Source organism: Symphodus melops (genome assembly GCF_947650265.1).
Source record: "Symphodus melops genome assembly, chromosome: 19".
Lineage (NCBI taxonomy): Eukaryota > Metazoa > Chordata > Actinopteri > Labriformes > Labridae > Symphodus > Symphodus melops.
The window spans coordinates 5,192,537-5,219,996 of record NC_136709.1 but is presented as its reverse complement, the minus strand read 5'-3'; the positions used below and the strand labels follow the sequence as shown (position 1 = coordinate 5,219,996).

General features: G+C 38.9%; 4 protein-coding genes across 4 annotated transcripts; 1 reads left to right on the top strand and 3 right to left on the bottom strand.

Moving 5' to 3' along the window:
- Positions 1 to 643: 643 nt before the first annotated feature.
- Positions 644 to 5,655, bottom strand: psma6a (proteasome 20S subunit alpha 6a). The gene is made up of 7 exons (XM_079369438.1): positions 5,514 to 5,655; positions 4,633 to 4,727; positions 4,387 to 4,468; positions 3,936 to 4,091; positions 3,328 to 3,506; positions 1,646 to 1,740; positions 644 to 1,430 (listed from the first exon to the last, which is right to left on the bottom strand). Exons 1-7 carry the CDS (start codon positions 5,587 to 5,589, stop codon positions 1,373 to 1,375), a joined length of 741 nt encoding a protein of 246 aa, XP_079225564.1. The 5' UTR covers positions 5,590 to 5,655; the 3' UTR covers positions 644 to 1,372.
- On the bottom strand, positions 5,522 to 14,610 carry prorp (protein only RNase P catalytic subunit). Its single transcript, XM_079369436.1, has 10 exons — positions 13,809 to 14,610; positions 13,404 to 13,542; positions 12,967 to 13,201; positions 12,562 to 12,866; positions 12,138 to 12,185; positions 11,880 to 12,012; positions 8,204 to 8,314; positions 6,700 to 6,848; positions 6,170 to 6,368; positions 5,522 to 6,078 (listed from the first exon to the last, which is right to left on the bottom strand). The coding sequence occupies exons 1-10, from the start codon at positions 14,224 to 14,226 to the stop codon at positions 5,950 to 5,952; spliced, it is 1,866 nt and encodes a 621-aa protein (XP_079225562.1). The 5' UTR covers positions 14,227 to 14,610; the 3' UTR covers positions 5,522 to 5,949.
- Positions 14,611 to 14,665: 55 nt separating this feature from the next.
- ppp2r3c (protein phosphatase 2, regulatory subunit B'', gamma) lies at positions 14,666 to 22,138 on the top strand. Its single transcript, XM_079369437.1, has 13 exons — positions 14,666 to 15,030; positions 15,152 to 15,276; positions 17,241 to 17,345; positions 17,476 to 17,588; positions 18,072 to 18,169; positions 18,417 to 18,487; positions 18,573 to 18,705; positions 19,209 to 19,264; positions 19,520 to 19,595; positions 19,844 to 19,980; positions 20,265 to 20,402; positions 21,366 to 21,425; positions 21,543 to 22,138. The coding sequence occupies exons 1-13, from the start codon at positions 14,964 to 14,966 to the stop codon at positions 21,735 to 21,737; spliced, it is 1,374 nt and encodes a 457-aa protein (XP_079225563.1). The 5' UTR covers positions 14,666 to 14,963; the 3' UTR covers positions 21,738 to 22,138.
- A 643-nt stretch (positions 22,139 to 22,781) lies between these two features.
- fam177a1 (family with sequence similarity 177 member A1) lies at positions 22,782 to 27,112 on the bottom strand. The gene is made up of 5 exons (XM_079369015.1): positions 26,984 to 27,112; positions 26,376 to 26,561; positions 25,256 to 25,322; positions 24,974 to 25,071; positions 22,782 to 24,783 (listed from the first exon to the last, which is right to left on the bottom strand). Exons 1-5 carry the CDS (start codon positions 27,050 to 27,052, stop codon positions 24,568 to 24,570), a joined length of 636 nt encoding a protein of 211 aa, XP_079225141.1. The 5' UTR covers positions 27,053 to 27,112; the 3' UTR covers positions 22,782 to 24,567.
- Between the last annotated feature and the right edge of the window lie 348 nt (positions 27,113 to 27,460).

Below are 27,460 nucleotides of genomic sequence, written 5' to 3'. Positions count from 1 at the left end.
GGACAGGAAATTCCCAGGAACAGAACACTCAGCTGTTCATGACATTCCTGCCTCTCATTGCTCCAAAGAAGGGAATCTCCGCCGAATAACAGGATGTTTCAGTAACTTCAGGGCAGAACATGAAGGGAGTTTTTGCTCAAAACCAAGATAAAGACCATTAAACATCAGTGTGAAATTCATGATTACATACTGAAGCAGATTTGCACCCAAAAAACAGCCGATCATGAACCTGCTTAGCGTGTTTACACACTGACAAAATACAAATTATGGGTATTTTAAAAAATAGCAGTATTTGAATATTGTGGCATTCACTTTCATGCCACAGAATAAAAAATGCTGAAAGTAAAATGCTTTTATTTTCTGTTTGCAGAAAAAGTAGTGCTTTCTGCCATGATCTTAAATTGCTCAGAGATTGTAGTAAATGCATACACAGGTGTATTTTCACCTTCCTAAGACTATCCCAATTTAGAAGAATGCACGCAATGCTTTGGGTTCAGTGACAGGCAACACGTCCAAATAACTGAGCCGTCATGGAACTGCTGTGAGGATATCAGCACTTCAAGACATTCCTGGTCACCCAAATTATTAATGTGTAACTTGTACTACATCCAACTATGCACAAGCTTAAAAATGAAAAATAACGTTAGTGTTCAATAAAAACATTGTTTATTAGAAGTGTAGTTATGTACAGCAGATGTAGATAACGGGAGGGGGATTCAAACACAAAGAGGATGAAAAGAAAAAGAGAGAGAGATTCCTTATTGATGTGGACCTGAGCTGATCTCTGCAGGAGTAGTGACAGTGATGATCGGCACTGGAAAATTGGAGAATTCCCACAGCTGTTTCTTTGAGTTATCACAAATTACATCAGAGCACACGTAATACAGGAGAGGGAGGAGACTGAAATGAGATACACACGTGGCAGCCCTGAGTGAAGAGTGGAAGCACTGTTTCAATACAGTGACTCAAGAAGCTGCACCAAGTCCTGGCTGAGAAAGAGGTAAAAAGACTGTGTGCTGTAGTTCAGCTCCTTTCATAGCAGAAACTGTGACCGTAGCTGCATCTTTATATTGTTGAATTGAATGTCCAGCATCTTTCTCATTTTGGGGACAAGGACAAAAAGTAGAGGTCAATATTAGGACAATGACAACCAGGGAGATCCTGGCTGCGACAGGAGAGGATGGAGTCGGGGTAAGAGCCAGCGCCACCTGGCAAAATGGCAAAAGATCATTGTTGATCTGTTTTGTTTTGGTCTCGTCTCCTCTGAACGAGGCGATACCAACTTGTTTATGTTTCTGTTTCTTTTTAGACAAAACCTTTCTGTGCGTTTCTGTTCACGTTCCTTTTTTAAAGTACTGTTGTCAAACTTTCCTCACTCTCTCTCGGATAAAGCCACCAGATGAACATCAATCTCAGCCTCTGACAGAATCCTGAAACACAAACACGAGTTAACAGTTTACATTTTCATCTGCACTGCGCTGCATCAGTAATGGGTGAGCTTATCTCTACAAAAGGGTGTCATATGTGTCTCAAAATACTACACAGGCTCTATTTTATTCGAAACATTTTAACAGCAGCGGCCGGTCAGTAAAATAATTCATCTGTTAGCAGCTGTTGCTGTGATTATTAACAGAAAGGTACTCACTTGAATCGAGATTCCTGTTTCGTAATGACTCCCACCTCCAGCTCTGAGGGCTTGAAGTCGATGGACAGAACAGTTGACAGGCAAGAGATAGCAGTCTGTTTGAGACAATACAGGGAGTTTGTGGTAAAAAGCAGGACAGTGGCACATGAACTAACACCTGAAAGGTAGACCCATTTACAAACAGCATTTAAGCATTTATATACAATGTATGAATATCTAAGAGATGTGTGTCATTGATAACAGAGTGATGTCATTTTATGCTTACACCAATGAGGCGCATGTCAGTGTTTGTTTATGGCTGTTTACACTTTATTGTCATCTTTATAGAAAGTTAAGGGGAACAGCTAATACGTTAACATTTTATCTTAAAGAAAAGTAGCTGTGGCTAAAACACCTGTGGCTCCTTTCCTGCATGTTATTCTTCACTAGAGCTGAAACGATTCCTCGAATAACTCGAATAATTCGATTACAAAAATTCATCGAGGAATTTTCGCTGCTTCGAGGCTTCGTTAAGTTTTTTTTTTTTTTTGCGTCATCAAAACTTTGGTATGAGTATAAAACACGTTTAATGTAGCTGCAGCTACCTGCTCCTCTCTCTTACACACAGCGCTAACACGCACACACACACGCGCGCACACACGGACACACACGCACGCACACGCGAGTGCGGCGTGCCCCTTTTAACTTTTAGTCAGCACACAGTTGATCCGTGATCCATACGACCGAGTCGTGAACACGTGATCCGGTCAAACGGTCGGCTTTTCTCCGCTCACTCTCTCCGTGTTTGCAGCTAACATAACGATAGCAACGTCCTCTCACAGTCTCTGTCATAGACACGTCTATTGTCTCTGTAGTCTCAGCTAACATAACGATAGCAACGTCCTCTCACAGTCTCTGTCATAGACGCGTCTCTGGTCTCTGTAGTCTGTGAGCGCGCTGCAGGAGCAGACAGAGATACACTTTTAACAATATACAGGCTGATTATATGAAATGTCTAATGTCTTCAAAGCTAAATCAACACAGAACTTGTTTGTGGAGTAATAATTTAGCAAATATGTATTTAAAGTTTCTCAATTTCCTTATCTGACATATAATAATTGATTCTGTGATTGATTCAACAGAACATAATGCTTTCTCAGTTAAATGTACAGATGCGTCGGCTACACAAAACACTATTTGCTATTTCAGCCATTAAAACGTGTTTAGCCTGTATTTTTCATCTACCTGCCGCCTTGACCAGTGAATCAGAAAGTGAATTTGGGACCCTGTCAGTAATATGGTGAGCATCATCAGCAGCTGTAGAGCAGAGGTGGTTGGCTGTAACAAGCAGGCGTTTCCATGGTAACTGCAAAGAAGCAGGTTTGTAGGGACGACCCAAGACGAGTTAAACCTTAATTAAGCAAAAGTATGATTTATTCGATTACTCGATTAATCGACGGGATATTCGATAGAATACTCGATTACTAAAATATTCGATAGCTGCAGCTCTATTCTTCACTCTCCCTCTCTCTTATCTGACCTTGTCCTGTCTCTATAATAAAGGCATGAAGAGCCCCCCAGAAACTGCCAAAGCAATCCTATGACATTCCTAAAACTCCATCAGCGCTGGGATTGTTTTGCAATGTGGACAATATGAATAGAATATCATGATAACAATATGCAAAAAAAATGAAGACCTCTACCTCTATAGTGTGCTCATAGGTCAAATCAAGCTTCTTCTTGAGTTTCTTCTCTAGGAAGCTGGTGGCCTCAGTCTGTTTGACTCCTGCTGCAGTGGCCTTAAAGCCACAGTAATAACCAGCTGGATCACACTTGTAAAGCTGCGGACCCATCTCTTCATCCAGCCCAACCACCATCATACCTGGAAGGAGGTAAGAGGGCAGAGGGAACAAAGAGAGTTTTTGTTTAAACATCTGGGTTGGATTGTGTCGAGCTCTAAAAGTTAAATCACACTTTTCAAAACAACTAGAATCAATGCTTGATTTAATTGTCCTGTGGATCCATCATCACTTTTCCAACCTTGTTTAAGAGCTTAACCAATATCAGTTTGCAATGATACAAGATAATGAGATGGAACTGCAAAAGGTGGATATTTTGTGCCAAAATCCAAAATCTGGCTCCAATGACTCTGTGTAGATATTTAAGAAGTCATACATTACCAGCTCTGGTCAAGAAACATATTTTTAATCATTTGGAAGCAGATAGAAATTATTCCAAACATTTTTTAACATCTTGGGACTGTTTAAAATGACGAGTGATCTCTGGACATGCACAAACACACAATACTCACAGCAGCCCAGTGGCCTCATCTCTGCGTTTTGGGTGTAGACTTGGGAGATGTCTGCCATGCGTTTGCACAACATGTCCACAGGTATCTCATAGCCGTACTTATACATCCAGTTAGCTGCTTCATAACGTGCTCTCTGCACCTGAGACCGGCTGTCAGCTACAGATTAAAAAAAAGCATTCCATTAAAAATGATTTAAGAATGCACACAATTATCAGAGAATATCATACAACTGTCATTGATGCAAAATTGTTCTTTATTTTAACACATCCATGAGACAACAGGATGATTGTCCCTCACTTTGGAATATTTTTTAGCCATTAGCCAAAGCACTAAAAATACCTAAGATCAAGATTATAGGGAACAAAAGGGCCATGGGAATTTGTTGGGAATGGCTTAAACATTGGGTTTTCAGTTATGCATCAGAACATCAGATATACTAGACATTGCTTACCAGTCATGCCGGTCATAACACAGCCAATGTTTTCTGTAATTCTAAACAGATGTGTGACTGTCAAAGCATCCAACAGCTTGTCCTGGAAAAACACAAGACAAACAAAGAGATTTTTAACAGAGAAATGTAGACACCACTTCCTCACGCCAGTAACGCAACAACCATAATGGTAACAGTGGAAGGTGACCGCATGCCTTGTGAAGACACAGTTACAAAAACGTCTATGACTTTGTAATGTATACTGACTGGGACTTTCTTTTGTGTGACCATCACAACACAGTCCTTTCCTCTGACCGCAACAGACGTCAATCCTCCCTGGTTGATGGCCTTGAAAGCATACTCTGTGGAAAGATAGAAGGAGAAACACAGTCAGAGGAAGTGTAAGTATCCAGGATCTTTAATTTTGAACCATTCTGGTTGACATTACTTTTGGTGGTATGACACAATATACTCTGATACACTCTGTCTTTAGACAAAGAAAACCTTGTCTTACAGGAGTTTAAAAAGGGATCCAAGAATCCGTCAGAGCCAGGTTTATTTTTGATGAAGGAATAACAGTCCTATTGGGAGTTGTAAAAAAGAATAAATGTAGTTCTAGTTGACCTAATATTGTCATAATGTGCCAGTACTGAAACTATAATTAAATAATTGTGCTTAACCTCCGGGTACAGGTGCACATTTGAAAGTTATGCTGTGTATTTATTTTGACCGTTCACACAAAGATTCTGTTCAACAGAGAATAAATGAAGTTTCTGTGTGATTATATTGAGAGGTAAAGATGTATGTAAACCACAGAGCAGCCAATTCAACTAACAGGTTATAATCTTCGGACAAGTTATTGTTATTCCACGTCTTAAACATTTAACTCAATAATAGTAAAGTAGGATAGAGCTACGTTTAGCTAGCTAGAGTAGCTAGCACAACAGCAACTCAACAATTTGTGTGTTGGAGGGGTTAATAGCATTTGTTTATTATTTATTCCAACAATATCACATTTCACTTCAGTAAATTCATGTCTACATGACACTGGAACATGAAAGAGCTATTAGCTGCAGGCTAATGTTAGCCTGTTAGCCTGTAATGATGACAGAGCATGTAGACTTTTGTTCTTCTCTTCCATCACTCACCGACTTGGTAAAGTCTTCCCTCCGGAGAGAAGATGGTGATATGGCGGTCAAACCCTGCACTTGACCCTCGAGACATGACGGTTTGAAATTAAGGAAGGTAAACAGACGCTGACTAGAAGATGAAACTAAAATGAGATGCAAAACATGGCAAAGCTTTACTCCGGATGTGACGTATAAGTTCGAATCCTCATATCCGGGTCAACCACGCAGCTTCAATTCGTGTCCATGGTTACAACCAGCTCCTGTTCCTGTTGCACTGTGATGATAAATCTTTTTTTCTTTAGTTTTTATTTTGACAAAAGGGCAAAGCACATTTTTATTTTCCGATGGATCGACATTTAATTAAAGAGGAGAGACCAATTTGCTTGTTTGTAGAACACATTTTATTTACGGCCTGACAGTTTGTTTAAAGCATAATACATTTTAGTTGCTTATGTTATTTGTTTTTGATGAGGCAGAGCCATCGCTGCGGTACTTCATAGGTGCACCTGTCATCTGTGTCATCGTAAGGAAGGTGCCACGAGTCAGCTGTAGACTGAATGATGGTGTCATAGCTGGTAATACTCTAAACACACAAGACACAAACATTAACACAGTTAAATGATGTCTTATTAGCAACCTCTCTATCCTCCTCCCCTCAAGTTCCTCTTCCTCACCTGAAATCGAACTCTCCTGCCCAATGTTACAAATCCATCCACAACCAGCTGGTGGCCTCTCTGCCATTTGAAGAAGAGCCGTCTTGTGGCTCCATCTGGCAGGCAAGCCTTGTGGTCCCTCATCAGGTCCCTGCTCACAAACTTACAGTGGTTCCCAGAATGCAAAGTGGCATACAGCAAGAAAGGGTCATCTTCTGAGCTGACAGACATACAAAAAAGGCTGAGATAAGTAAGAGGCACAGAACTTTGTGCAAAACATGAATTCATGAATTTTTTGGTTTATTCTATCAATCAGCCTCCTACATGTGGTGACATTTTTCTTCGAGTCTTGTACAATTAAGAGGCACGTAGATTTATTTTACATTCACTTTTGTTTAATTTTCAATTGAAGATATTATGAAAATATGGGATTTCTTTTTCTTTTTTTTTAATTTTTCTCCTGAAGCATTTACTGCAAATAGACTGAGTAGCATTTGTTTTTCCAAGTGTGTGCTATTTCTGTACATTTCTTTCAATCTTCGGCTGCTTACATATTGTCCGTAAAAAAGCAATGTGCTTTCTGCCTGATCATGTCCATGTTGTGTCTCTCCCATGATCTGGAGGGCCGCAGCATGTGTTTCCTCCCCAGCACCAGTACAGAGTGGCCCTGATGCTGCAGCTCTGACACCACTGCCAACAACTGAAACACACACACATGCATACACAAAAGATTTATGTATAAATTAAGCAAAAGAAAATCTAACAACACTTTGTTCTGTCTAAAAGCCAGTGTCAATAATCTTCTTCCCCATACCTAAAATCTGATAAACCACAGGTTGTGCGTGACAGATCATACAACATTATGAATATAAACATTAGAGGTAAAAAATTAAATGTGTTTTATAAGTTGCCTAACAAAACTATTTTTATGTCTTTAAATATTAACAAAGAAGGCACATGGTGAACAACTGTTTGTTTTTCAAATGGATTATGCAATGAAGCGCATTTCAAGATTTATGTGCTGTATGTAGTTTTAAAGCCATGCTAGTGAGATTTATGTATTGATTGCAAAGGGTGTTACTCAGTCAGTCAATCTCCTGATGGATTGGACTGAAGATTTGTACTGATGTGTAGTCAAAGTGGAAGACGCCTCATGTCTTTGGTAATCATCTTACCTTTCCTCTGTCACGCTCAACCGAACCTCGATATTTACTGTATGGACTGCCACGAACATTTCATTTGATTTAAGTTCATGCTGAGTGTTAACAACATTAGTGACCCTCTACGTTCTTTTATACCGGCAATACTATCATCAAATATTGATGACAAAGTGTAAGAAAAATCCATCAGCCTCTTCTGTATTGAGCAACAATAAATATGCTAACTTGCTGAACTAAGATGTTGAACATAGTAAGAACTAGAACAAGCAAGCATTGTCATTGTGAGGGTGTCAGCATGCTGTTGTTATATTTTCTCAAAGCCTGATCTTGCTTTGTACAGCCTCAGAGGATTTATAGCGTCCATGTTTACTTTACTAGGTATTTTCTTTTGTTATTTCTACCTCTTATTTTATTCTTAACAACATTTGAATAAAAGTGGCCCTGATGTAAATTTCAACCTTCTTTGCATGCATTTTTATAGTGTAATATGTGGCCCGTCTATAAAATAGATGACAAGATAAGTAAATAGATTAGTCTGTTAGTACTTTCCTTTGTCTCGAAGCCACAAAACAAACGGAAAGACATGCAGAAAAAAAACAGTGATAGCAGACAGAGACATACCCACACACACATACACAAACACACACACACACACACTTCCTCACAGACAGACAGATGTGTCTGAACCAGTGGGCTAGGCGTTATTATAATCAGTTATTTGCCGGTTAAAAAGACACCTCCAAGTCATAACGCAACCAGCAAAAAACACCTGAGTTGCAAAGACATTTAAATATGAAGAAACCAGTAAAGACTTAAAAGCTCCATGCACGTGTGGAGATTGGTTATGGTGACCCCTTTAAAGATTTCATCTCTTTATAAAACAGTTTTGTCTCACCGTCTCTGACAACTTGCTTTTGTCCTTGTTGACATTCGCCACGTTAAGTCCATCCACAACGATATCAAAAGCGGGCTTCTTCTTCACAAATGCCTTGAACCTCTCCAACTCCTGAAAACACGTTCACAGAGAGACAAACATAGTGAAACTGATTAGTCAGTATCTGGTTAAAAGATAAAGAGAAGTTAAATTACACCTGGATACTGTGCCATATTGGCCATGAACTTCTGATTTTACACCTGCCTTTAGTTAGTTCACCAAAAAGGCTTAGGTGACTTTAAAGGAGCGGGCTTTAATGGAGGCTTCTCCTAGAAATGTAACAAGAATTGGAAGAGATTTTTACATTGCACTAACATTACAAGAACAGTGCATTGTCCAGCAATATGCTCTTTAAGGCCGTGTGTGGCTAAATGCTAACATAAGCATTGTGTGGCTGTACTTAATACAGTAAAAGACAAACACAAACACATCTAAGTAGATTTGGGTGAATTGGTAGACTTTCTAATTTTCACTCAAATGGGAAATTTGTGTTTTAATGAATACATATAGTGCTGAAAATGAACAGGCAAAACTCTTAACAGCATCAGGGCCTCGTTCCTTTTTGTGCTCAGCTACATAAACTCCACCTATGACTAGACTGGCTGGATGGATGATTCAACACTTTTCTCGCTAACTGATTAAAGGCCTGCCCGTAAAAGATCTCTCCGGCTTTCTTCCTTGTTACTGAGATGGCAGAGGGCCAACTGACTGCTACAGATAATGGACTTGTCACATGATAAAATTTTATAGCTTTTGAGAACATGGCTAATATATGGTTGATCAAATGTAATATTCTGTCTGAGTTCATAAAATGCAGTGACTATCAGTGGATGCTCAGCTGTATAATGTGTCCTACATTTTATTTCCACAGTCCAATACTTGTTCTAAATTTGTCTTAAAAAGGCCAATATACGGAAAGAGTTCAATGTATTTTTAAACCTGATTTAAGTCTTCCTACAACCGTTAAACGACTGTGAATGGTCAAATTACATTTTGTTGAATTCTTCTTTGTTGTCTGCGGAGAAAAAGGAGGCTTCAATTAGAGCTCTGTTCCAGACAATGTTTAAAATCCGATGTTACAGCTTCTGAGCGTAACAGGAAAGCTTTGAATAGGCCTCCTTGTTGGTACTTTCACTTTTCGATAGCAGCAGTGTGAAAATAGGTTACTGTGAATCCCCCTGGACTTGAAACTTATCTGCGTTGCATACTTTCATGCACACACAAAAAACACATGACGGTTAAAATGTAAAACAAAAAGTTTAATATTCCTCCTCTGATGGAAATTTACATGCATTATAAATTAAAGCATTAAATGTATCCCACGCCAATAAGAAGGTTTAGTTTCACAGAGGAGGCTGGTTTTGAGATGGGGGAGATGTGCGTTTTGAGTTTGGGGCAAAAGAAATGACAGAAATATTGTTAGATGACTGATTGCTGTGCGGAGATTAGTGTAGTAACGAGTTACGAAAAAAGTAAAAATAAAATGTAAGAACAAAAAAAAAAAAAAAGAATGAGAACAGGAGTTGGAGGAAGAGAGAGTCACAGAGAGAATAGTCCAGTATAATTATCCAGGGACTTTCCAGAGCTGATATGTGAAACCAGCTCATTGTGCTGCTGTGGATTATATGACTGCTTAAAACAAACACACACACACACACACACACACACACACACACACACACACACAAAGACACACAAAGACACAGGCACACACACAGATACACATTAGCACCTGCATAAATAGGCTAACAGTGCCATTCATGTACCATTTTTACACAGGGTAAACCCGTGTTCTCTAAAGACTATTCCACAACATTAACACTGACACTTACAAAGTCAGTAAAACAAGATACTTAAATCACTTTAGGAAAGGTTATATTTACACTCTATTTTTTCATTCCAAACACTGCAATAGGAACTTCCTGTTGAGTTTATCCTTTAGTCATTTCAGTTTCTAACCACTGTATTTTGATTATACATTTCATATTCTTTATATTTATGGCATCTCTACAGAATAACAGACATCCTTTAAATGTGTCTATTAGGTGAAACTCTTCCTCCATGTTGTCCTCAAAGAATTATTGACAAAGCTACAGGACTGAAGTTAATTCATATTCTTGTAAAAAGAAAAAGGAGGTATGGTAGTTATACACACACCAGGGCGCAGGGCAGTGAAAAATCGGAAGACTTAAGAAGACGACAGGAGACACATGCTCAAATGCCACAAAACGTTTTTATTGATCACAACGTGTCGAAGAAGAAGACTTCTGGTCTAAACGTTGTGATCATTTCAAACTTTTTGTGGCACTTGTGCGTCTGTGCAGGCCTATCTTCTTCCTATATATATTCACGTATAAAATATCTGTGCTCTTTTTGAAATTATTTCATCCCAACTGCAAACAACGGAATATTAAAGAATGACTACGAGAAGCAGCAGAATTATTTACAGATAACATAAAGCGTCTAACATTGTGATGTCTCTGAATGATTTTGGCATTTGTAATACATTCCCGGTATGGTCATGTTAAATTTTCTTAGTGGTGAGTTCAGAGTTGTAATTTCTAAAATGTGAAGACGTTTGAAAAAGAGTAAACTTTACTATTTTTTTTGGAACACACTGCAACAATTAAATGTTTGAACTGCAGCAGCAGCAATGAGCCCATTTGTTTTGGCCAGCAATCATGTTTCTCTTTATTTATTTGTTAAGGCTGATCTGTTAGATGACAAAGGACAAATGTTGGCTTTTTTTAAAAATATATATATATATTTTGTATTACTATGTTAGGTTTTAATTGTAACCGAGGGACTGCAGATGTAAACTAGCTCTGAGCTAAATCTGGTGCAATACATTAAATGGCATTTATGTTTAATATTGCACATGGTCCCTTTACAAATAAAGTTTATAATAATAATCTGTGCACACAAACACAACATGTAAAGCTGCTAGATATATAATCAGCACAAACAGACAAAAACAGCTGTTCTTCCCCTTCTTCTTCTTTTACTTCACTGTTGTCTGACGCCCTCTGCTTGCCCTTATAATGCTTCTTATTTTTGAAATTGGGACTTAATTAAGTCACGTGAAACAGTCTGGCTGCCTCCTCTGGGCTGTCTCCGTGGTGGGAGGTAGTTCTGGACCAGATTCACATGGTGCTCCTCATGCTGGAAATCCCCTAAATTTAACTGCTCCACTGACAAACTCCCCCAGACTTGGAACAACTGAGAAACACGTGCAAACTATGGCACAGTGCAGGAATGATTATCAACTTGAGGTTACTGATGTTTATTTCTACGAGTAATACAAGCGAATAACCTGGTTTTAATTATTTTCTCGTGATGAAATCAATAAAGATATTGTGTGTTTGCTGTGTCCAAACACAGACACAAGATAAAGTGATGAGTACTTACTCCTGGCTATTAAAGGTGCATACAGCTTAAAGATGAAAACTAAACTATAAGAATAAAAATAATACAATAATATAAACTCCCATATTCTTATGGTAGAAGCTGTCTGCCCATCAAACCACACATATGTAATTTTCTTGGCAAAAAAATGTTCTAGAAATTGTTAGTTTGTGTGCGTGTGTGTGTGTGTGTGTGTGTGTGTGTGTGTGTGTGTGTGTGTGTGTGTGTGTACCTCTGGTGTAGTCTTGTAAAAAACATCGCTTCCTTCGATGATGTCAGACATCACTCTGTCTTTTAGCTGATGGTACTCGTCAGAAGTCAGCTGGATGGACTCGAGTGCAGACCCACAACAACTACACACACCCCTAAACACACACAAACATATGAACATGACATATGTACACACCTAGCACAAACACCTTGATGCATTCACAACGATGGATTATAATCTATAAACTGCTATGAAGACTGCTGAAAAGTGTATTATTACTTTGGGGTGGCATTGGTCCAACTCCCGGTCCATTTCTCTCCTGTGAGGCTGAGGACATGGAGGTGAACACATTAGGAGTGAGGGGCTTATGCGAATAAAAATAATAAGACATTTATTTGGAATCCCTACAAAATGAAGACACATCAGATCATACCAATTATTTCCACTCCGTGTTAGCACAGTATGAATTCAAAAGCACCAATTTTAACTTTATATTTCAAAAGACTGAGTAATTTAACATGGTGATTTTTGAATTTACTTGTTTTTTGTACATATAAAAGTTTTTTCTGACAACTTAAATGATACTAAAAGACTTTGCCAAACTTCAGAGCGTTGATGCTCCTGAATCAATGAAATAGAGAGACTTTATGTATTGTACAGAGGTAAGATTTAGTTTCAGTATTGTAAGCCATAGTTCTTCTACCTCTCAAACCAGGTCTTGATGCTGTTGGCCAGGCTGTGTTGTGGGTAGATCTGGTTGTTCCTCATGTAGAGCAGAATCCCCAGCAACCTTCTCTGGATCTCAGACTGAGACATAACTTGTATGTCCTTCTCGTTTTCTTTATCAGTGGAGCTATGGCCCTTAAACAAAGCTTCCCAGGTCTCCTGAATTGGGCTCAGACCCTTTGCTATTAACTCATCATAAAGAGCCCAGGCAGTGGTCGTGTCACAGTGTAACATGGCTGCTGAGATTACATCACTGTAATTGCGCTGTGATGGGGAAAATACCTAAAAGTCGTAAAACACAGTTTATGATAGAGAATTTATGTCATTTTTTGTGATGTTGTTGAGTTAGATTATTTGAAGTATAATTCAGAACATCCTTCACCTTCTTGAGCTCGTGCAGGATGTTGACAGCCTCCCTCCACCTTGCTGTCCTGCAGAAGGATTTGATAAAGAGGCTGGAGGCTCCCGTTTCCAGAGAAGGGAAACTTTCTTTCATAATGTCATAGACATCAAACACCTCGTTGTCATGGCCGCCACTCACACAGAGCGTCAAGTACCTTAGTAGCAGCTCATAGGACAGCGTCCCCGTTTCCATGGCGACAAAAGTCAGCAGGGATCTGTGTTAGAGAGGTTTAGAACATATGTGCAGCATAAATTATTAATTAATTTACCTTCAATTTACCTCCTTAGCCTTTAAACTACTGCTTCACCAAGAATTTCAAAATGACAGAGTTTGGGATTTAAACAATTTGGACAAAAAAAACCTGTGAAGACAACAAGATCCGGAGAAAATCACAGACACACAAGTCCTTCTCTCACTTGGCAATATCAAGATCTGCCCCAGACGTAAAAAGCACATTCATCATCTGGATGCCAAAGCGTTCTGAATGACCCAAAGACTCCTTCATCTGCTTCCACTCAGGAGCAGAGAGCGGCCGGTCAGGAGGCTGCATCTTCCCTGTAAAACAATTATACAGGAGACAAGGAAACAGTCATTAGGGTTAGCCCTAACCCTAACCCAACACTTTTTAAGTGCATTCAGATAGAAACACATTATTAATCAACATTTTCTGTCATCCGAGTGTTTATTGAGAGGGCCTAAAAAGCATATAACTGCACATGGATTTCCCCTCCAGTCTCATTTGAGCTGTTCCATTTGCTGCAGAAAATAACATTTCCTCAGTGTAAAAGTACACCAACCAATGTAGTACAAGCATGACCTACCTGCTCTTCGACTTTTTGTCCCTTCAGACTCTACTGCATGTCGATCCTTATCCTTAGAGGCCAAAGCTGATTTTTTCATCAACATCTCTGCAGTCCTCTTCGCTGTCCCAGCAGCAAACACAGATTTAGGGAAGATAGGCCTCTGCCGAATAGTAGATGTTTTACCTCTTCCCATCCCACCATCACTCCATGATCCCTCTTTCCTGCTTTTACTTGTTTTCACCTGTCCACTGTGTTTTGTGTCTGCCTGTCGTCCATTCAGCTTTGGGTTAGGATCTCTTGTGCACAAGAAACGAACAGAAAGAGGCAGCTGTGATGGCTTACACACAGACGACTTTGGTATTATTAAAGCTGAACTACCCTGGTTAGGAAAGGCTGTCAATAATATTCTCAGCTTCAATATGAGAGGAGAGCCCATGTTCAGACTGATTATTTAAAAATTAAAGTAAATGAAAGATTACACTTTAACGATTACAAGCTTAATATCTAGCTTGTTTCATAGCTTACATACTGGATATAAACTGAATTTATAAATAAAAACACTTTCTGTCATGTGTTTGAATCAAGCCAGCTCGTTAACCTTGGTGTTTGAAAATGCCTTTATAACAAAAGATAACGATTTCTGTCGCGATAGCTTCGAGATGATTTGTACGCGGCTCACAATTACCCTTGGCTGTAAACATAAATCACAGAAATAGCTTCTATCACTGCAAATAACTTAATTGTCAAAACTTAAACACAAATACAGGCATGACTCGAGTCGCAAATCTGACGTCATCAACACTCGACAGGTACGCTTTTGTGCAGCGTAAAGTTTATGAAGGTTAGCGCAAAAAAACCCCGGAAGAACTGCATTAGAAAAAAATACATAGTTGGTTGAAGTTAAAGAAATAAGAAAATCAAGAGTTTTGGAAACTACTATTCAATATAATTTATCTGTAGTCTCTGTGTTGTGCCTTGAGCATATACATTACTGCTGTTTATGGGGTTGTTCATAAATACAGTGCTCTTGTTTTGAAAAAGAAAATGTCAAACCGGAAATCAAATTCATTCAGAAACTTCCTAATACAGAGACTATATTGACTAGTTTCAACTGTTTTAGTGTCGTATATATGGTTGATTTAGAAAGATAAAGTAAAGTAAATTAAATTAGTAATGGCTAAAGAACAACAGCCTCACTGGTCAGACGTGTTAAAAAGGAGGTTAACAAACTCTAAACAAGGTAAAAGTGACTCCAACTTTATACTGTTAGCTATAGCTAAGTTTTAGCTTACTCGGAATGATCACTTGTTTAAACGTCACTAATACGAAGATGTTTTTTTATTATCCTTGTTAATGTACAGACGAGAGAAGCGACGAGGAAAAGAAAGCGGAAGAAACGGATTTGTTCACCAAATATTACACAGAGTGGAAGGGAGGAGGCGACAGAGACAAGTCCTACAAAAACATCCCACGATTCTACTACAGGGTATCCTTCTGCATACATGACTTAAATTCAACATAGCGTTGTGCTATAGCATACTGTACTTTGTGTCAGCAGTGTAGTGCTGGCTAAAGATGAATGTGAGACTATTCAAGCACATATAGTTAGTTAGTTCTGTCTCTGATTGACTAGTAGCCTCCTTCACCATACTAGGAAAAAAGGCAGCAAACTACTGAATCAATCAATCAGTTGAATCAGATGGGATTTAGAGTGGGTGGAGCCTGAACATTAAGTGGGTATGGCACCCCGTGTATGCCCTGCACTACACCGCTGCTCTATGTAAAACCTTATGACGGCAATTCCTGTATAAACTAGTCTACTGTGTCAATTCATTATATTTAATTTATTAATCGAGGAGAAATCCTATTAAGGATTAGAACGCTCTTTTTCAAGGGCCTCTTGCAAAAGTCCACACTGGGATTCAAACCGACTCAGATGACATTCAGCCTGAATCACCCTCACTTATAACAACATTCACACATTTGTTCTGTCAATCGGGCGGCTGTTGTGGGTTTACACAATCACCTTCTCTGCAGAATGTATTTGATTTAACTTAAAAGTGCAATATGTTATCACTTCTTTTTTTGTGACTTAAGTTTTTATTATTAGTTTGTTTTTACAATACAAAAACAAACCACCTCCAACCATAAAAGACAAAAAAGTAGTGGGCACAATGACCCAACAGAAACACAAGTACAACAGTCTCTCCCCGCTATCTCTGAGACATAATTATGAATGTGTTATCACTTCTTTTTTAGAAGACTTAACAACACACAGGCTTACTTTAACCACTTAGTATGAAAAACAGTTGTGATAATAACACTGGCATGTTATGAAGTTAAGTGGTTGGACATGATTGCTAGTTTGCTTTTTGCAATAGCCAGACGAAGTAGATCATTGAGATTGATATTGGTGTAAAAGAGTATTAGAGATTTAAAGGGATACTTCTCCCATTTACACGAAGCTGTGTATCATTAGAAACATGGTAGTAGTCGTGAATCCAGCCCTCATTCAAATATGTTTTTCTTTGCTTGAAAGTTTTCTTCATGTGATGCAAAAAGCGTCACATTGCATCACATGAAGAAAACTTTCAGGCAAAGAAAAACATATTTTTCTCGTCTCAGGGCAAAATGAGGGCTGGATTCACGACCATTCAACACTACTACCATGTTTCTAATGATGCACAGCTTCATGTAAATGGGTGAAGTATCCCTTTAACCCATCCTTTGGTTGATGCTGGGTATTTACCAAAAGTGCAAGCAAACTCCTGCACATTGTCTAATATGCAGAAATGCATAATGCATCACATCTGAAACCTTGTGTACTCAGACAGTGCTCTCTCTTTTACTCACGGCAACATTTGGAAAAAAGTACAACTAGACGTATGGAGTTTCGATTGTCTACAATACTTTCGATCATTAGAACAACAGGGATTGTATTCTTATAAAAAGTGGTATTAAAACTTGTCAAAGTATTAAACATTATGGCGATCATAACTTTTTGAGCTGGAAACAAAAATTACATTTTTGGATTGTGAACCAATTTTGATAAGTCAAAGGAATCTGGATCAGTGCTTCCTTAAAAAAAAACGTGTTAAATGATTTTTAAGATTAAAAGACAATCTAGTGTTGACCCCTTTTTCACCAAACTATAACCCTCACACATGTGCTTCACACTGAACTGAAAGGATTGTATAGTATGGAGTCAGGGCGCACTCTGTTGGACAAACTACAGTATGTGATCGCACCATGTCTGTAGCACCCTAACCTATTTTTTTTTGCATTATTTTCATGGTTGTTATCGCCTGCCAGCAGGGTAGATAGTGCTGGCAGAAAGCCCTGCTGATTAAAGATGAAGATGTGCACAATTAAGATAACTCAATAGTTTCATATGATGATGATGATGGTAGTGATGATGATGATGGTGGTTGGGGTGTTGTTGTTCTGCAGCTACCAGCAGAGGATGAAACTTTGCTACAGAAGCTGAGAGAGGAATCCAGAGCTGTCTTCCTCCAGAGAAAGAGCAGAGAGCTGCTGGATAATGAGGAGCTGCAGGTGAATAGCACAGATAAAAGAAGTCTGACACAACATAAAGTCACCTTTCTGCACAAGTAAGGCCGCTGTTATGTTGCTCTTTTTTGTTATTTGAGTCATCTAATCTGTTGCCTTTTCTTGTTTTCTGTAGAATCTTTGGTTTCTGTTGGACAAGCACCAGGTTCCTCCAGTGAGCGGGGAAGAGGCCATGATCAGCTATGAAGCCTTTCTGCAAGTGGGAGAGAAGGCCGGGCCAAAGTGCAAGTAAGTAACAGGAAGGAAAGGTTTACTGGTTACAGCACGGTTATGGTAAAAAAAAAAACAGTGTCTTCTTATTTTTGTGCCAAGGATTCATGCTTGATCAAAGGTTGATCTGAAAAAAGTCCCCTTGTGCAACATGTGATTTAAATATCCAGCTACCGTCAATGTGCCAGTAAAACTGTTTATTCAGGTCAGGCATGAACAAATACATTCTGATTGCACTTGAACATGAATGCACTCTCCATGAACTCCTAAACCAGGAAGTAGAGATTTAACTATATGTCACGTTGTCAGGTTTTAAGGGTTTGAATTTTCAAACATAATTGATTTGTTACTTTGTCAAAGGAGAGAAATCTAGCCATATTAATTCTGTTCCAAAGGGAAGGCCGGTTCTAAAAGCACATGATCAGATGCTTAGATCTGTTTTCACAGTAACCTCAAGAAGAGTAACTGGGTTTTTTCTCTGATCTGCTTTATTTCCTTCAGTAAATTCTTTACAGCCAGAGTGTATGCCAAGCTGCTCCACAGCGACCCCTATGGCAGAATCTCCATCATGCAGTTCTTCAACTACGTCATGAGGAAAGGTAGACTCTTCATAATTAAAGAGCACAGACATCTGTCAAATCAAACGTTAACTAGCAAAAAGAAGTTTAAAAACAGAAAGTCATGAAGGCTCTTCATCAGCCAACCTAAACCCTTTTCTAAACTCAGCTTGCATTAAGATATCTCTTTGGTAATTTTTGTTTTTTTAAGTATTTTCTAGTTTTTACTCATCTGCATAAAAAGCTAGTCTCTGAAAGTTGCTCATGCTTATTGTCTTTGTACATCTAGTGTGGCTCCATCAGACCAGGATCGGTCTGAGTCTGTACGACGTCGCAGGACAGGGCCACCTCAGAGAGTCGGTGAGCATCAGCAACCACTCTGTAAAGGAAAGAGCAACTGCAAGCAGAATCACAGTTTGTAATGCTGACACTTTATTCTGTGCAGGATTTGGAGAACTACATCCTGGAGCTGATCCCCACTTTGCCACAATTAGACGGACTTGAGAAGTCCTTCTACTCTTTCTACGTCTGCACGGCTGTTCGCAAGTTCTTTTTCTTCCTCGACCCTCTCAGGACAGGTGAGACTAAATTACCAGTCATAGCTTCCTGTATCTGTGCATTAAATGTCCATTAACCCATATCAAAGTGTAATCAAGTTTGTCAATACAGATAAAACTTTAATAATAACTTTCATAATTTATAATAATAACTCTACAAATTTAGTTTCATATATTTTAAAACAGGGCATCTGTGGCTCAGGACACTTAACATTGAATTGCTCCAGCTGCTTCTGCGGCGTATGAATGCGTTTGAATGGGATGAGTTACTTCTGCTCATTATTAATTATTGAATACAAATTATGATAGACTGCAGGCACAAGCTTGAATAGCTTGCTGTTTTTTCAGGACCTCCATCTCAGTCTCAAAAACAGACTTGGCAGACATGTTCCTCCAAGACACAGAGAACGACGGCAACAACTGCAGATGATTTTCACATCATGTTATAAACTCAGATAAATAGAGACTGGATTAAGTATCCCCCCTACTTTCCTTTTCACTGAGTTTGTTTGTTTTTTTCTTAGGAAAGATAAAAATCCAGGATATATTGGCCTGCAGTTTTCTGGATGACTTATTGGAGGTATTATTTACTCAACATTTCTTGAACTTTTAGTCACGTTCCTTTTTTAACTTTTCACAAGGTTTTATGCTCTGATATCAAGATGAGTGTCGATGTATTGCAGGTTAAGTCATGCATGATGTGTAAATAGTCTCTGTACCATGGATAAATGCTGTTCTTCTACCTTGTACCTCCATAAACTGGTTCAACATGACAACATTAGTGGTTGAGTATGACTCTCTCACGCTCTCTTATCCCCCGCCTCTGTGCTTCTAGCTGAGAGATGAAGAACTGTCTAAAGAGAGTCAGGAGTCCAACTGGTTCTCAGCCCCTTCAGCCCTCAGAGTCTACGGTGAGGAAGTGTGTGTGTGTGTGTGTGTGTGTGTGTGTGTGTGTGTGTGTGTGTGTGTGTGTGTGTGTGTGTGTGTGTGTGTGTGTGTGTGTGTGTGTGTGTGTGTGTGTGTGTGTGTGTGTGTGTGTGTGTGTGAATTCATTTAATCAGTATATGCAGAGTAGATTCTGGTTCAATAAAAATGAAGTTAACCTGCACATGGATGTGTGTTTTATTACTTTGTTCTTTTCAATTTGGTGTGTCAACAGGCCAATATCTAAACCTGGATAAGGATCACAACGGCATGCTGAGCAAAGAAGAGCTCTCACGCTACGGCACGGCCACTCTCACCTCCGTCTTCTTGGACCGAGTGTTTCAGGAGTGCCTCACCTATGATGGAGAAATGGTATGATCCGTGACAGCACCGGCTGGAGAGTTGCAGGGATGCATACAGTCAAATGATTGAAGATTTACATTGAAATAATCATCTTTAAAGTGTCATACTCAGGTTTTTCTCTTTATTTCCTACTCATATGTGTTAATGTTCAACTTAAAGTCATGAGGTGAATCTTCAGCTGCTCTTTGTCCTTTAGAGCCACACTGAATGAAAGGGTTTTGTCTTAAGCCATTCTTCAAGGGTATTTCCTCAGGGGATTGCTGCATCATGTTGTCTCTCTTCCTCCCTCTCAGGACTATAAAACCTATCTAGACTTTGTGCTGGCGTTGGAAAACAGGAAGGAGCCGGCAGCGTTACAGTACATTTTTAAACTTCTGGACATGGAGAATCAAGGATACCTGAACGTCTTCTCACTCAACTATTTCTTCAGGGTACCAACGCCAAATCTCTCCCACAAACTCACCAAGGGTTTTAAAATAAACTCATACATACAGAGCACACCTCATGCCTAACATTATAGTGAAATAGTCACTTGGAAAGCATTTAAAAACGTGTTTGCATGTCTGGTCTTACAGCAAGACTGGGCAAAGTGTGATGTTAGACTTTTTACAAATATGCATCATGAAAAAAAAAGTGAAAAACTTTGAAAGCTCATTTAGAATTTAAGTCATTGTGGGGCGTTGATTCAGTGTCTAGTGTTTGTCAATTAAATCACTGCACTATGATTTCATTCAAGGGCACTTCGGTTGTGCATGCTTGCAGCCACATTTCGACACATTCAATGCAGTCAAGCTGCCAATCACCAGACAGATGGGCAGGTGAATAGGTGTATCAATCACTGGTGGTGCACATCAATGAAACCTGGGTTGCCCATATGAGCACACTAACCTTGCAAACTGCTTATCAGACTGGGCATCGGCCAATGAGGAGGAGTTTTTAATACTGATGCCTCCATATGATCTACAAAGTTAACAGGACCAGTATCTATAAGATCGACTGTTTTCTATATAGTATTTTTTAAATGTTTTTTGGGAGCTTTTTATGCTTTTTTTTCTAGAGATAGGAAAGTGGACAGAGTCAGAAACCAGGGAGAGAGAGACCGTACATGGGGCGCTCACACTAACCACTAGTACTGCCATCATTTTAATGTTTAGAACCCCTGCTGTAGGGTAGGTGTCAGACAAAGTCAGTGATAGTGTGCTGCCAAAACAGCCTTTATTCACAGTGAGTGATACGTTTGACTGTTAAAAGACTGTTAAAAGGCTATAAGCTTAAGAACCTGGCTTGTATTCATTTTTTGAAGCTTAGAGCACATGACTACATCGAGTTGTGCACACTTGTTGCATTGTTAGGTTGTTTTGTGTATTTATTTATTTTGTTGTGTGCATTATTAGGCCATTCAGGAGCAGATGAAAATCCATGGTCAGGAGCCTGTCTCCTTCGAGGATGTTAAGGTATGTTTTACAGACATACATTTTTTTTGGTCTCTCAAAACCAAACTATGCAGACTATTAACCAAATGTTTGCTTCAAGGTAAAAATGATGAGCATGTGATCCCTGTCTCTCCGCAGGATGAGATCTTCGACATGGTGAAACCTAAAGACCCATATAAGATCACTCTACAGGACTTGGTAAACAGTTGCCAGGGCGATACGGTGACAAGCATCTTGATCGACCTCAACGGCTTCTGGACCTATGAGAACAGAGAAGTGCTGGTCGCTAACGACAACGACAGCGGAAACACAGCGGACCTCGATGACACCTGAAAACCTGAAGACACTCCAGTGAGCAGGAGGTCACAGTTTCATTCCCAGAGTCCTGTTGAAACAAAAACAGCCAAAATGACTCAACACACTGCTGACTCTGCTGGTTCATGTTGGACCAGATGTTGACTATTGAAATAACTGAAGGAGGTGAATCTTATGAGAAAATGAGCTGGTTTGAAGTCCAAAGAAGAAAAGTCAAACATAGTGCTTATTGTTAATCCCTTTATTGTTCTCCGTTTTTTTCCCTGTATAGAAAGTGTAAAAATATTTTCTTGTCATTGACCATTGAATTAAATGCTTCCTTGTTGTACCATCTCATTACAACCATTGCAATCAAACATTAACTTCTGATTGAATGTCAAATTTAACAATAATAAACTCCTATATTTATTAACAGAAAATGAGGAACTTTTCAGCATTTTTCACCCTGATGATTTGGACACCAGAACTATTTTGGTTTTCACCGAGTGCATCTTTTTTTCTGTAAAAGGCGACAGTATTCTGCAGCAAGTACATCTTAATATACACTGAAGTGTGTGTGTGTGTGTGTGTGTGTGTGTGTGTGTGTGTGTGTGTGTGTGTGTGTGTGTGTGTGTGTGTGTGTGTGTGTGTGTGTGTGTGTGTGTGTGTGTGTGTGTGTGTGTGTGTGTGTGTGTGTGTGTGTGTGTGTGTGTGTGTGTGTGTGTGTGTGTGTGTTTGTTTGTTTGTTTGTTTGTTGTGTAGAGTTGCATACTAAGCAGGTTAAGAGAGACAGATTTTTTTTCTATGATAAAAGTAGAGAATCAAAACATTGCTAAGAGAGAGAGCAAACTGGATTCACATATTTCAGATCCTAATTAATGTCATTACTCTATATCTGCAGCTTCTGTCAAAAAAAGGCAAAGAGAATGTGCACTGCAGCCTCATAGCCATGATAGAATTCCTTTGTGTGCCATGCTTTACAGCCAGCCTGGTTTGTTTTCACAGTAGTTCTGTGAAGTGGAGTCGGGATGAATAAAACCATTTGTGAAGTTATTGACAATAGTGCAAACAAAGAAGGCAACATTTTAGAAGTTTAAAGGTTTATTAAAGAATATAAATAAGTTTGTACAGAATCATAAAGTTTTGCATATATTGGCCCTTCTTACACATAAAACATGAATAATATCCTTCAATGACAGATTTATTGACCAACATCAGAGGGTAACAGTGATCATCAACATGACATTTCTGACAGCTCAGTTAAAGCAGTACGCTCATGAAACAGGACTTAAAGGACACTTGAAGAATGAACCCTTGCACACACATGAAGGTGGAAGAACTGAGTGGACAGCTTTCAAATCAATGTAGATCATCTGAATAATATTTCATTTATATTGGACAAATAATTTTTTATTTCAGAAAGAAAGTCAATATGCTTTGAAGCAAGCCATTTATGTTTCTCAACCAATTTAAGTAAATAACATTTTAACATTTGATTACAGTCAAGGAGCAGATATTTGTTTATTTTCAGGTCTGTATAGATTACAATTTGAACAAAAAACTGCTGCTTTTCCCAGCTCCCAAATCTTTGTTGGCTGCACAATATCAAGTCTTACATGAACTCTTCAGACACATAGTGGCAAAGTTCATCTTTCGAGAGACACAGGGTTGGTTTTTTTTTCAGGTCTATCAATGTGTCACTAAGTCAAAAGTACCTGAAGGTTTTAATTCTACCATCTCCCGTGACCAGGATGAGACCATTAGCAGTTAGTCTGTATTTCTTAAATCAGTATTTTTAAAACAACCAATCGAGGAATGTCGATATTAGGCTGTGGGGGGAAACAAATATACCAGAGTATTGCGGTCATATTAATATGATTTTATAACCATTTGAAAATATGTGGCATCTGATGACCATATTCCATGTGTAACCCTGCATGTATGAGGTTAAAAAATAAACCCTCTGGTGGGAAAGCCAATATGAACTGTAATTTCAACGACTCAACTGTTTGTTTGTTTTTGTTCTTTGAATTCAAGCAACCCTTAATAATTGCAGGGTCCTTCTAAACAAGCAGGGAGGTATAGCAATCTGCTTGATTAATAATAAGCTTCAGTATATAGAGTTTAACTTGTACATAAAGTTTCAATTGGATGAAATTCAAAGACTCTGAGATACATTTTCCAGTAAATCTTTGTATTGGTTCATAAATAAGTTTAAACAATCTTGAAAAAGACAAAAAAGTATGTGTACTCTAAATATGTGTATGAAGGGTTTCACTGCAATCTGTTAATCTACATCAGGCATTACACATTTACAAATGACTGTATGCAGATGAGCATACAGCACAGCACAGGTAGAATTGAAGGCTACAACATATTCCCCAGTGCAATGCGCCAGTTCTGGCCACTACAGTCTTTAATCCCTGTTTATTCTTGTAGCTGAAAGTCAAAAATGATCCAGCTTTGATAATGCACGTCAGGTGCAGAAAGTCATGACAGAAACAAGACAGGCAGAGACAGAGAGCAGTTGGCGCACACTGATGTCTGTTTGTCATTAAAGGGTGGAACATAGCGATTGTTCACTTTCTTAACTGATGTCAAGTCAAAGTAAACTAACCCCCACTGTCAGTTCCTTCATCATTGAGTTAATGGATGCGTCTCAGTCTTGCATACGACTTCACACTATACACAAATTAAATTTCACAGGTAAGGCAAGTGCAGCCACTTCAACAGCCCTTTCAATTTGTCCCTGTGCTTTTAAAAAAATAAAAAAACATAGAAAAATAACCATATTATTTTACTATACAGCTAAGTAAATTATGTTTTTTTTTGCAAACTGATAGAAATGTGATTGTTAGTGTGTCAGTTTTCAAGAGGGGAGGGGAGACGGGACTCTGTTTGTGTCTGCAGTGTTGACAGGAGACTCGGGTTCCAGGTCGAAGCTAATATTTACAAAAGAAGCTCCAGACGCTCCTGGCTGCTCCACCGTGGCAGGACGAGGATCGCCCTGCTCGTTTCTCTGCTGCTCCGCAAAACGCTGCTCCGCCAGTTCAGACAGACGGTTCTCCTCCTCTTCCTCGTCCTCCTGCAGGAGCGCGTCAGTGTGTGAAACATTTCAGAGTTTAATTTGGGAGTCTTAGAGTTGTGGCAGTTGCAACTTCGCTGCGTGAACAACTTGAATGGTGTACCTTTATTTAAGTTATATATATATATATATATATATATATATATGATATACTGTATATATGAAATTGTCACATGTTCCTGTGTCCTACCTCTTTCTTCATGCGGTAGTACTCATCGATGGCGTACTGATATTTAGGAGTAGTGATGCCAAACAGAGAGGCTAGTTTTTCTCCCATGTAGTCACACACTACAGGAAACACAAAACAAGACAGTTCCTCAAACACAATGATCACACGAGTCACATGATCACATGTAAGCAAAAACAATGAAATGTGTTCGATAAAATTAGCAGGAAAACTCCAACTATCTCAGACTTTCCACAACTAGAAAGAACCCGGTAACATGTATAAGTCCTTTCTAGTGTGATTTACCTGTTATAGTTGAGGTGGCCATTCTCCATGTTTGGAACCAGAAATATGGACCCCAGGTGAGTTTAGACTGAAAAATATAAGAAGAAAACCATAACAGTCATTAAATCTTTGTAAATGTTTTCTCTAGTTTCACAAAAAGTGCAGGCACTAGAAATCTTACTATTTACAGAGGCAACATAAATCTGACATGAGAAAAGCACTAGGCAACATTTAGACAAGAAACAACTAAACTTTCTTTTAATAGGCAGAAATATATCGGCAAGGTTGAAAGGAAATGTGTGCGCTTCAGCCACTCCACAGGTTGGTGCTCTCAGAGAAGGACCTTAGATGTTCAAAAGTGTTCAGAGTTCAGGTTAATTTATCACGGTGCAGAAGGACTGTTATTTCAACGCAGTGCGTCTTCCTCACAGTCAAAACTGTTTTTTTGCATCCACTAAATTATTTTGAGCACACAATATATTTGCTGACCTACAATTACTTGTTTAGCTTCAATAAAAGTCAAAAGACTCATCTACTGGGACATTGGACAGCCCAGCGGTTTTGTTGTGTGTCCCATGTGCTGACTCGGACTGTTAGTCCTCACAGCATCTGCTTTGTTCATTTGAATTTCAGGTGTCAGTAGCTTCCTTGAATCTCTTCGAAATGTCTCCTAAGTGGCATGATTTTGGGAAATCATTTCTACTCACTTCCATGCCACAGGAAAGCCAAAGCCTTAAGAAGCATTAAAAACTATATTCAAAATAACTATGAAAAATCTGGTTGTGCACAACTCTACCTCTGTCTTGTTATAAGCAATTCAATAATTATCTTTTCAGAAGAGAGTTATTCTCAGCTACTCATAAGTAGCTTAAGCAGATTAGCAGGATTATGGTGGGTTGATGCAGGATAAAACCGCAGTGCGGAGTATTGATTGGGAGCATCACCTTTACTTGGTAAATGAGCTCTTTTCAGAATACTTTGAGACTTGTATCCATGCAAGGAAACTTTTTTATTTATTTATTATTATTATTTTTTTTTAAATGTGATCAAACATTTATATATGATTAAAATAAAGAAAGAGAATATGTATTTCTCCGCACAGAATTGACAGGAATGTTGTGCCTTTTTGATCTCGGCATACCGGATCGACAGTGATGACATCCGTCTTCAAAGGTTCCTCCTCTTCCTCTTCTTCATCAGTGCTGAACTCCTCCATGGTCTCTCCACTGGCAAAGTAGATGGTTTTGCGGGGAACTTTTACTCTCACCTTTTTGTCCAAACTGTCCCCCATTTCCACACTCTCAAACTCTGCCTCCCGTCCTGGACTCTGCAAACAATATACATCAGACAAGTCATATACATGATGCCATTCCTGGCACCACTTTAAATAAACGGCCATTAATAATTTGCTCTTTATGTCTTTTATTGCCATAAGCATTCTGTCACATATTATGCATAATATGAAACTTCCAAAGTTTTTTATTGACGTTTTAAGTTCCAACTTTGATTTTACTGACCGTCTCTGCTCAGTTAAGATCAGTTACAATCTAAGACAGATGTTTGTGTTCACTAGCTTGAAGCACTTTGTTGTTAAAATGTGCTGTATAAATAAACTTGCCTTGAGCTACTTTTTGTTTGTTGACTGTTAGCTTCTAAGCTAAGGAAGTAGAATGGCACAAACCTAAAAAAATCGTCTTTTTTACATTCATAAACGCAGAAACATGCTAAAGTTACAACGCACGGACAAACCTTATCAGTATCCATAGTTTGTGCCAGGGAAACGTTGACATTCGTTAAATACAACGACAGGTCAGCCATCGCAATCAGCCCCGTCCACTCTGTGCCGTGGACTGTAAACGTCTGGCAGCGTCACTTCCTGTCAGCTACTTTCAAAATAAAGCAGGCTTTTTTTGATAGCCACGCACTGTACATTGCCCTTCTTGAAGGAGACTGTTAATTTCTCAGACATACAGTTTAAGTACTCTTTTCATGGATTTTATGTCAGTAAGACAGAAAAAAGGACCATTAACCCCATATATGTATGCACATATAGTATGTAGCCTAATAAAAATAAGACAGAAGATACAGGACAACTGCAAACAAACTATTTAAAATGTTTCAACTAATTTGAATCATTGATGTTTTCCGTGATATTGTTGTAAATATTACAGTTTAGTCGTAGAGGATGTTATGATTCTGCACGTCAGCTCGCACTGTTTTACGCAT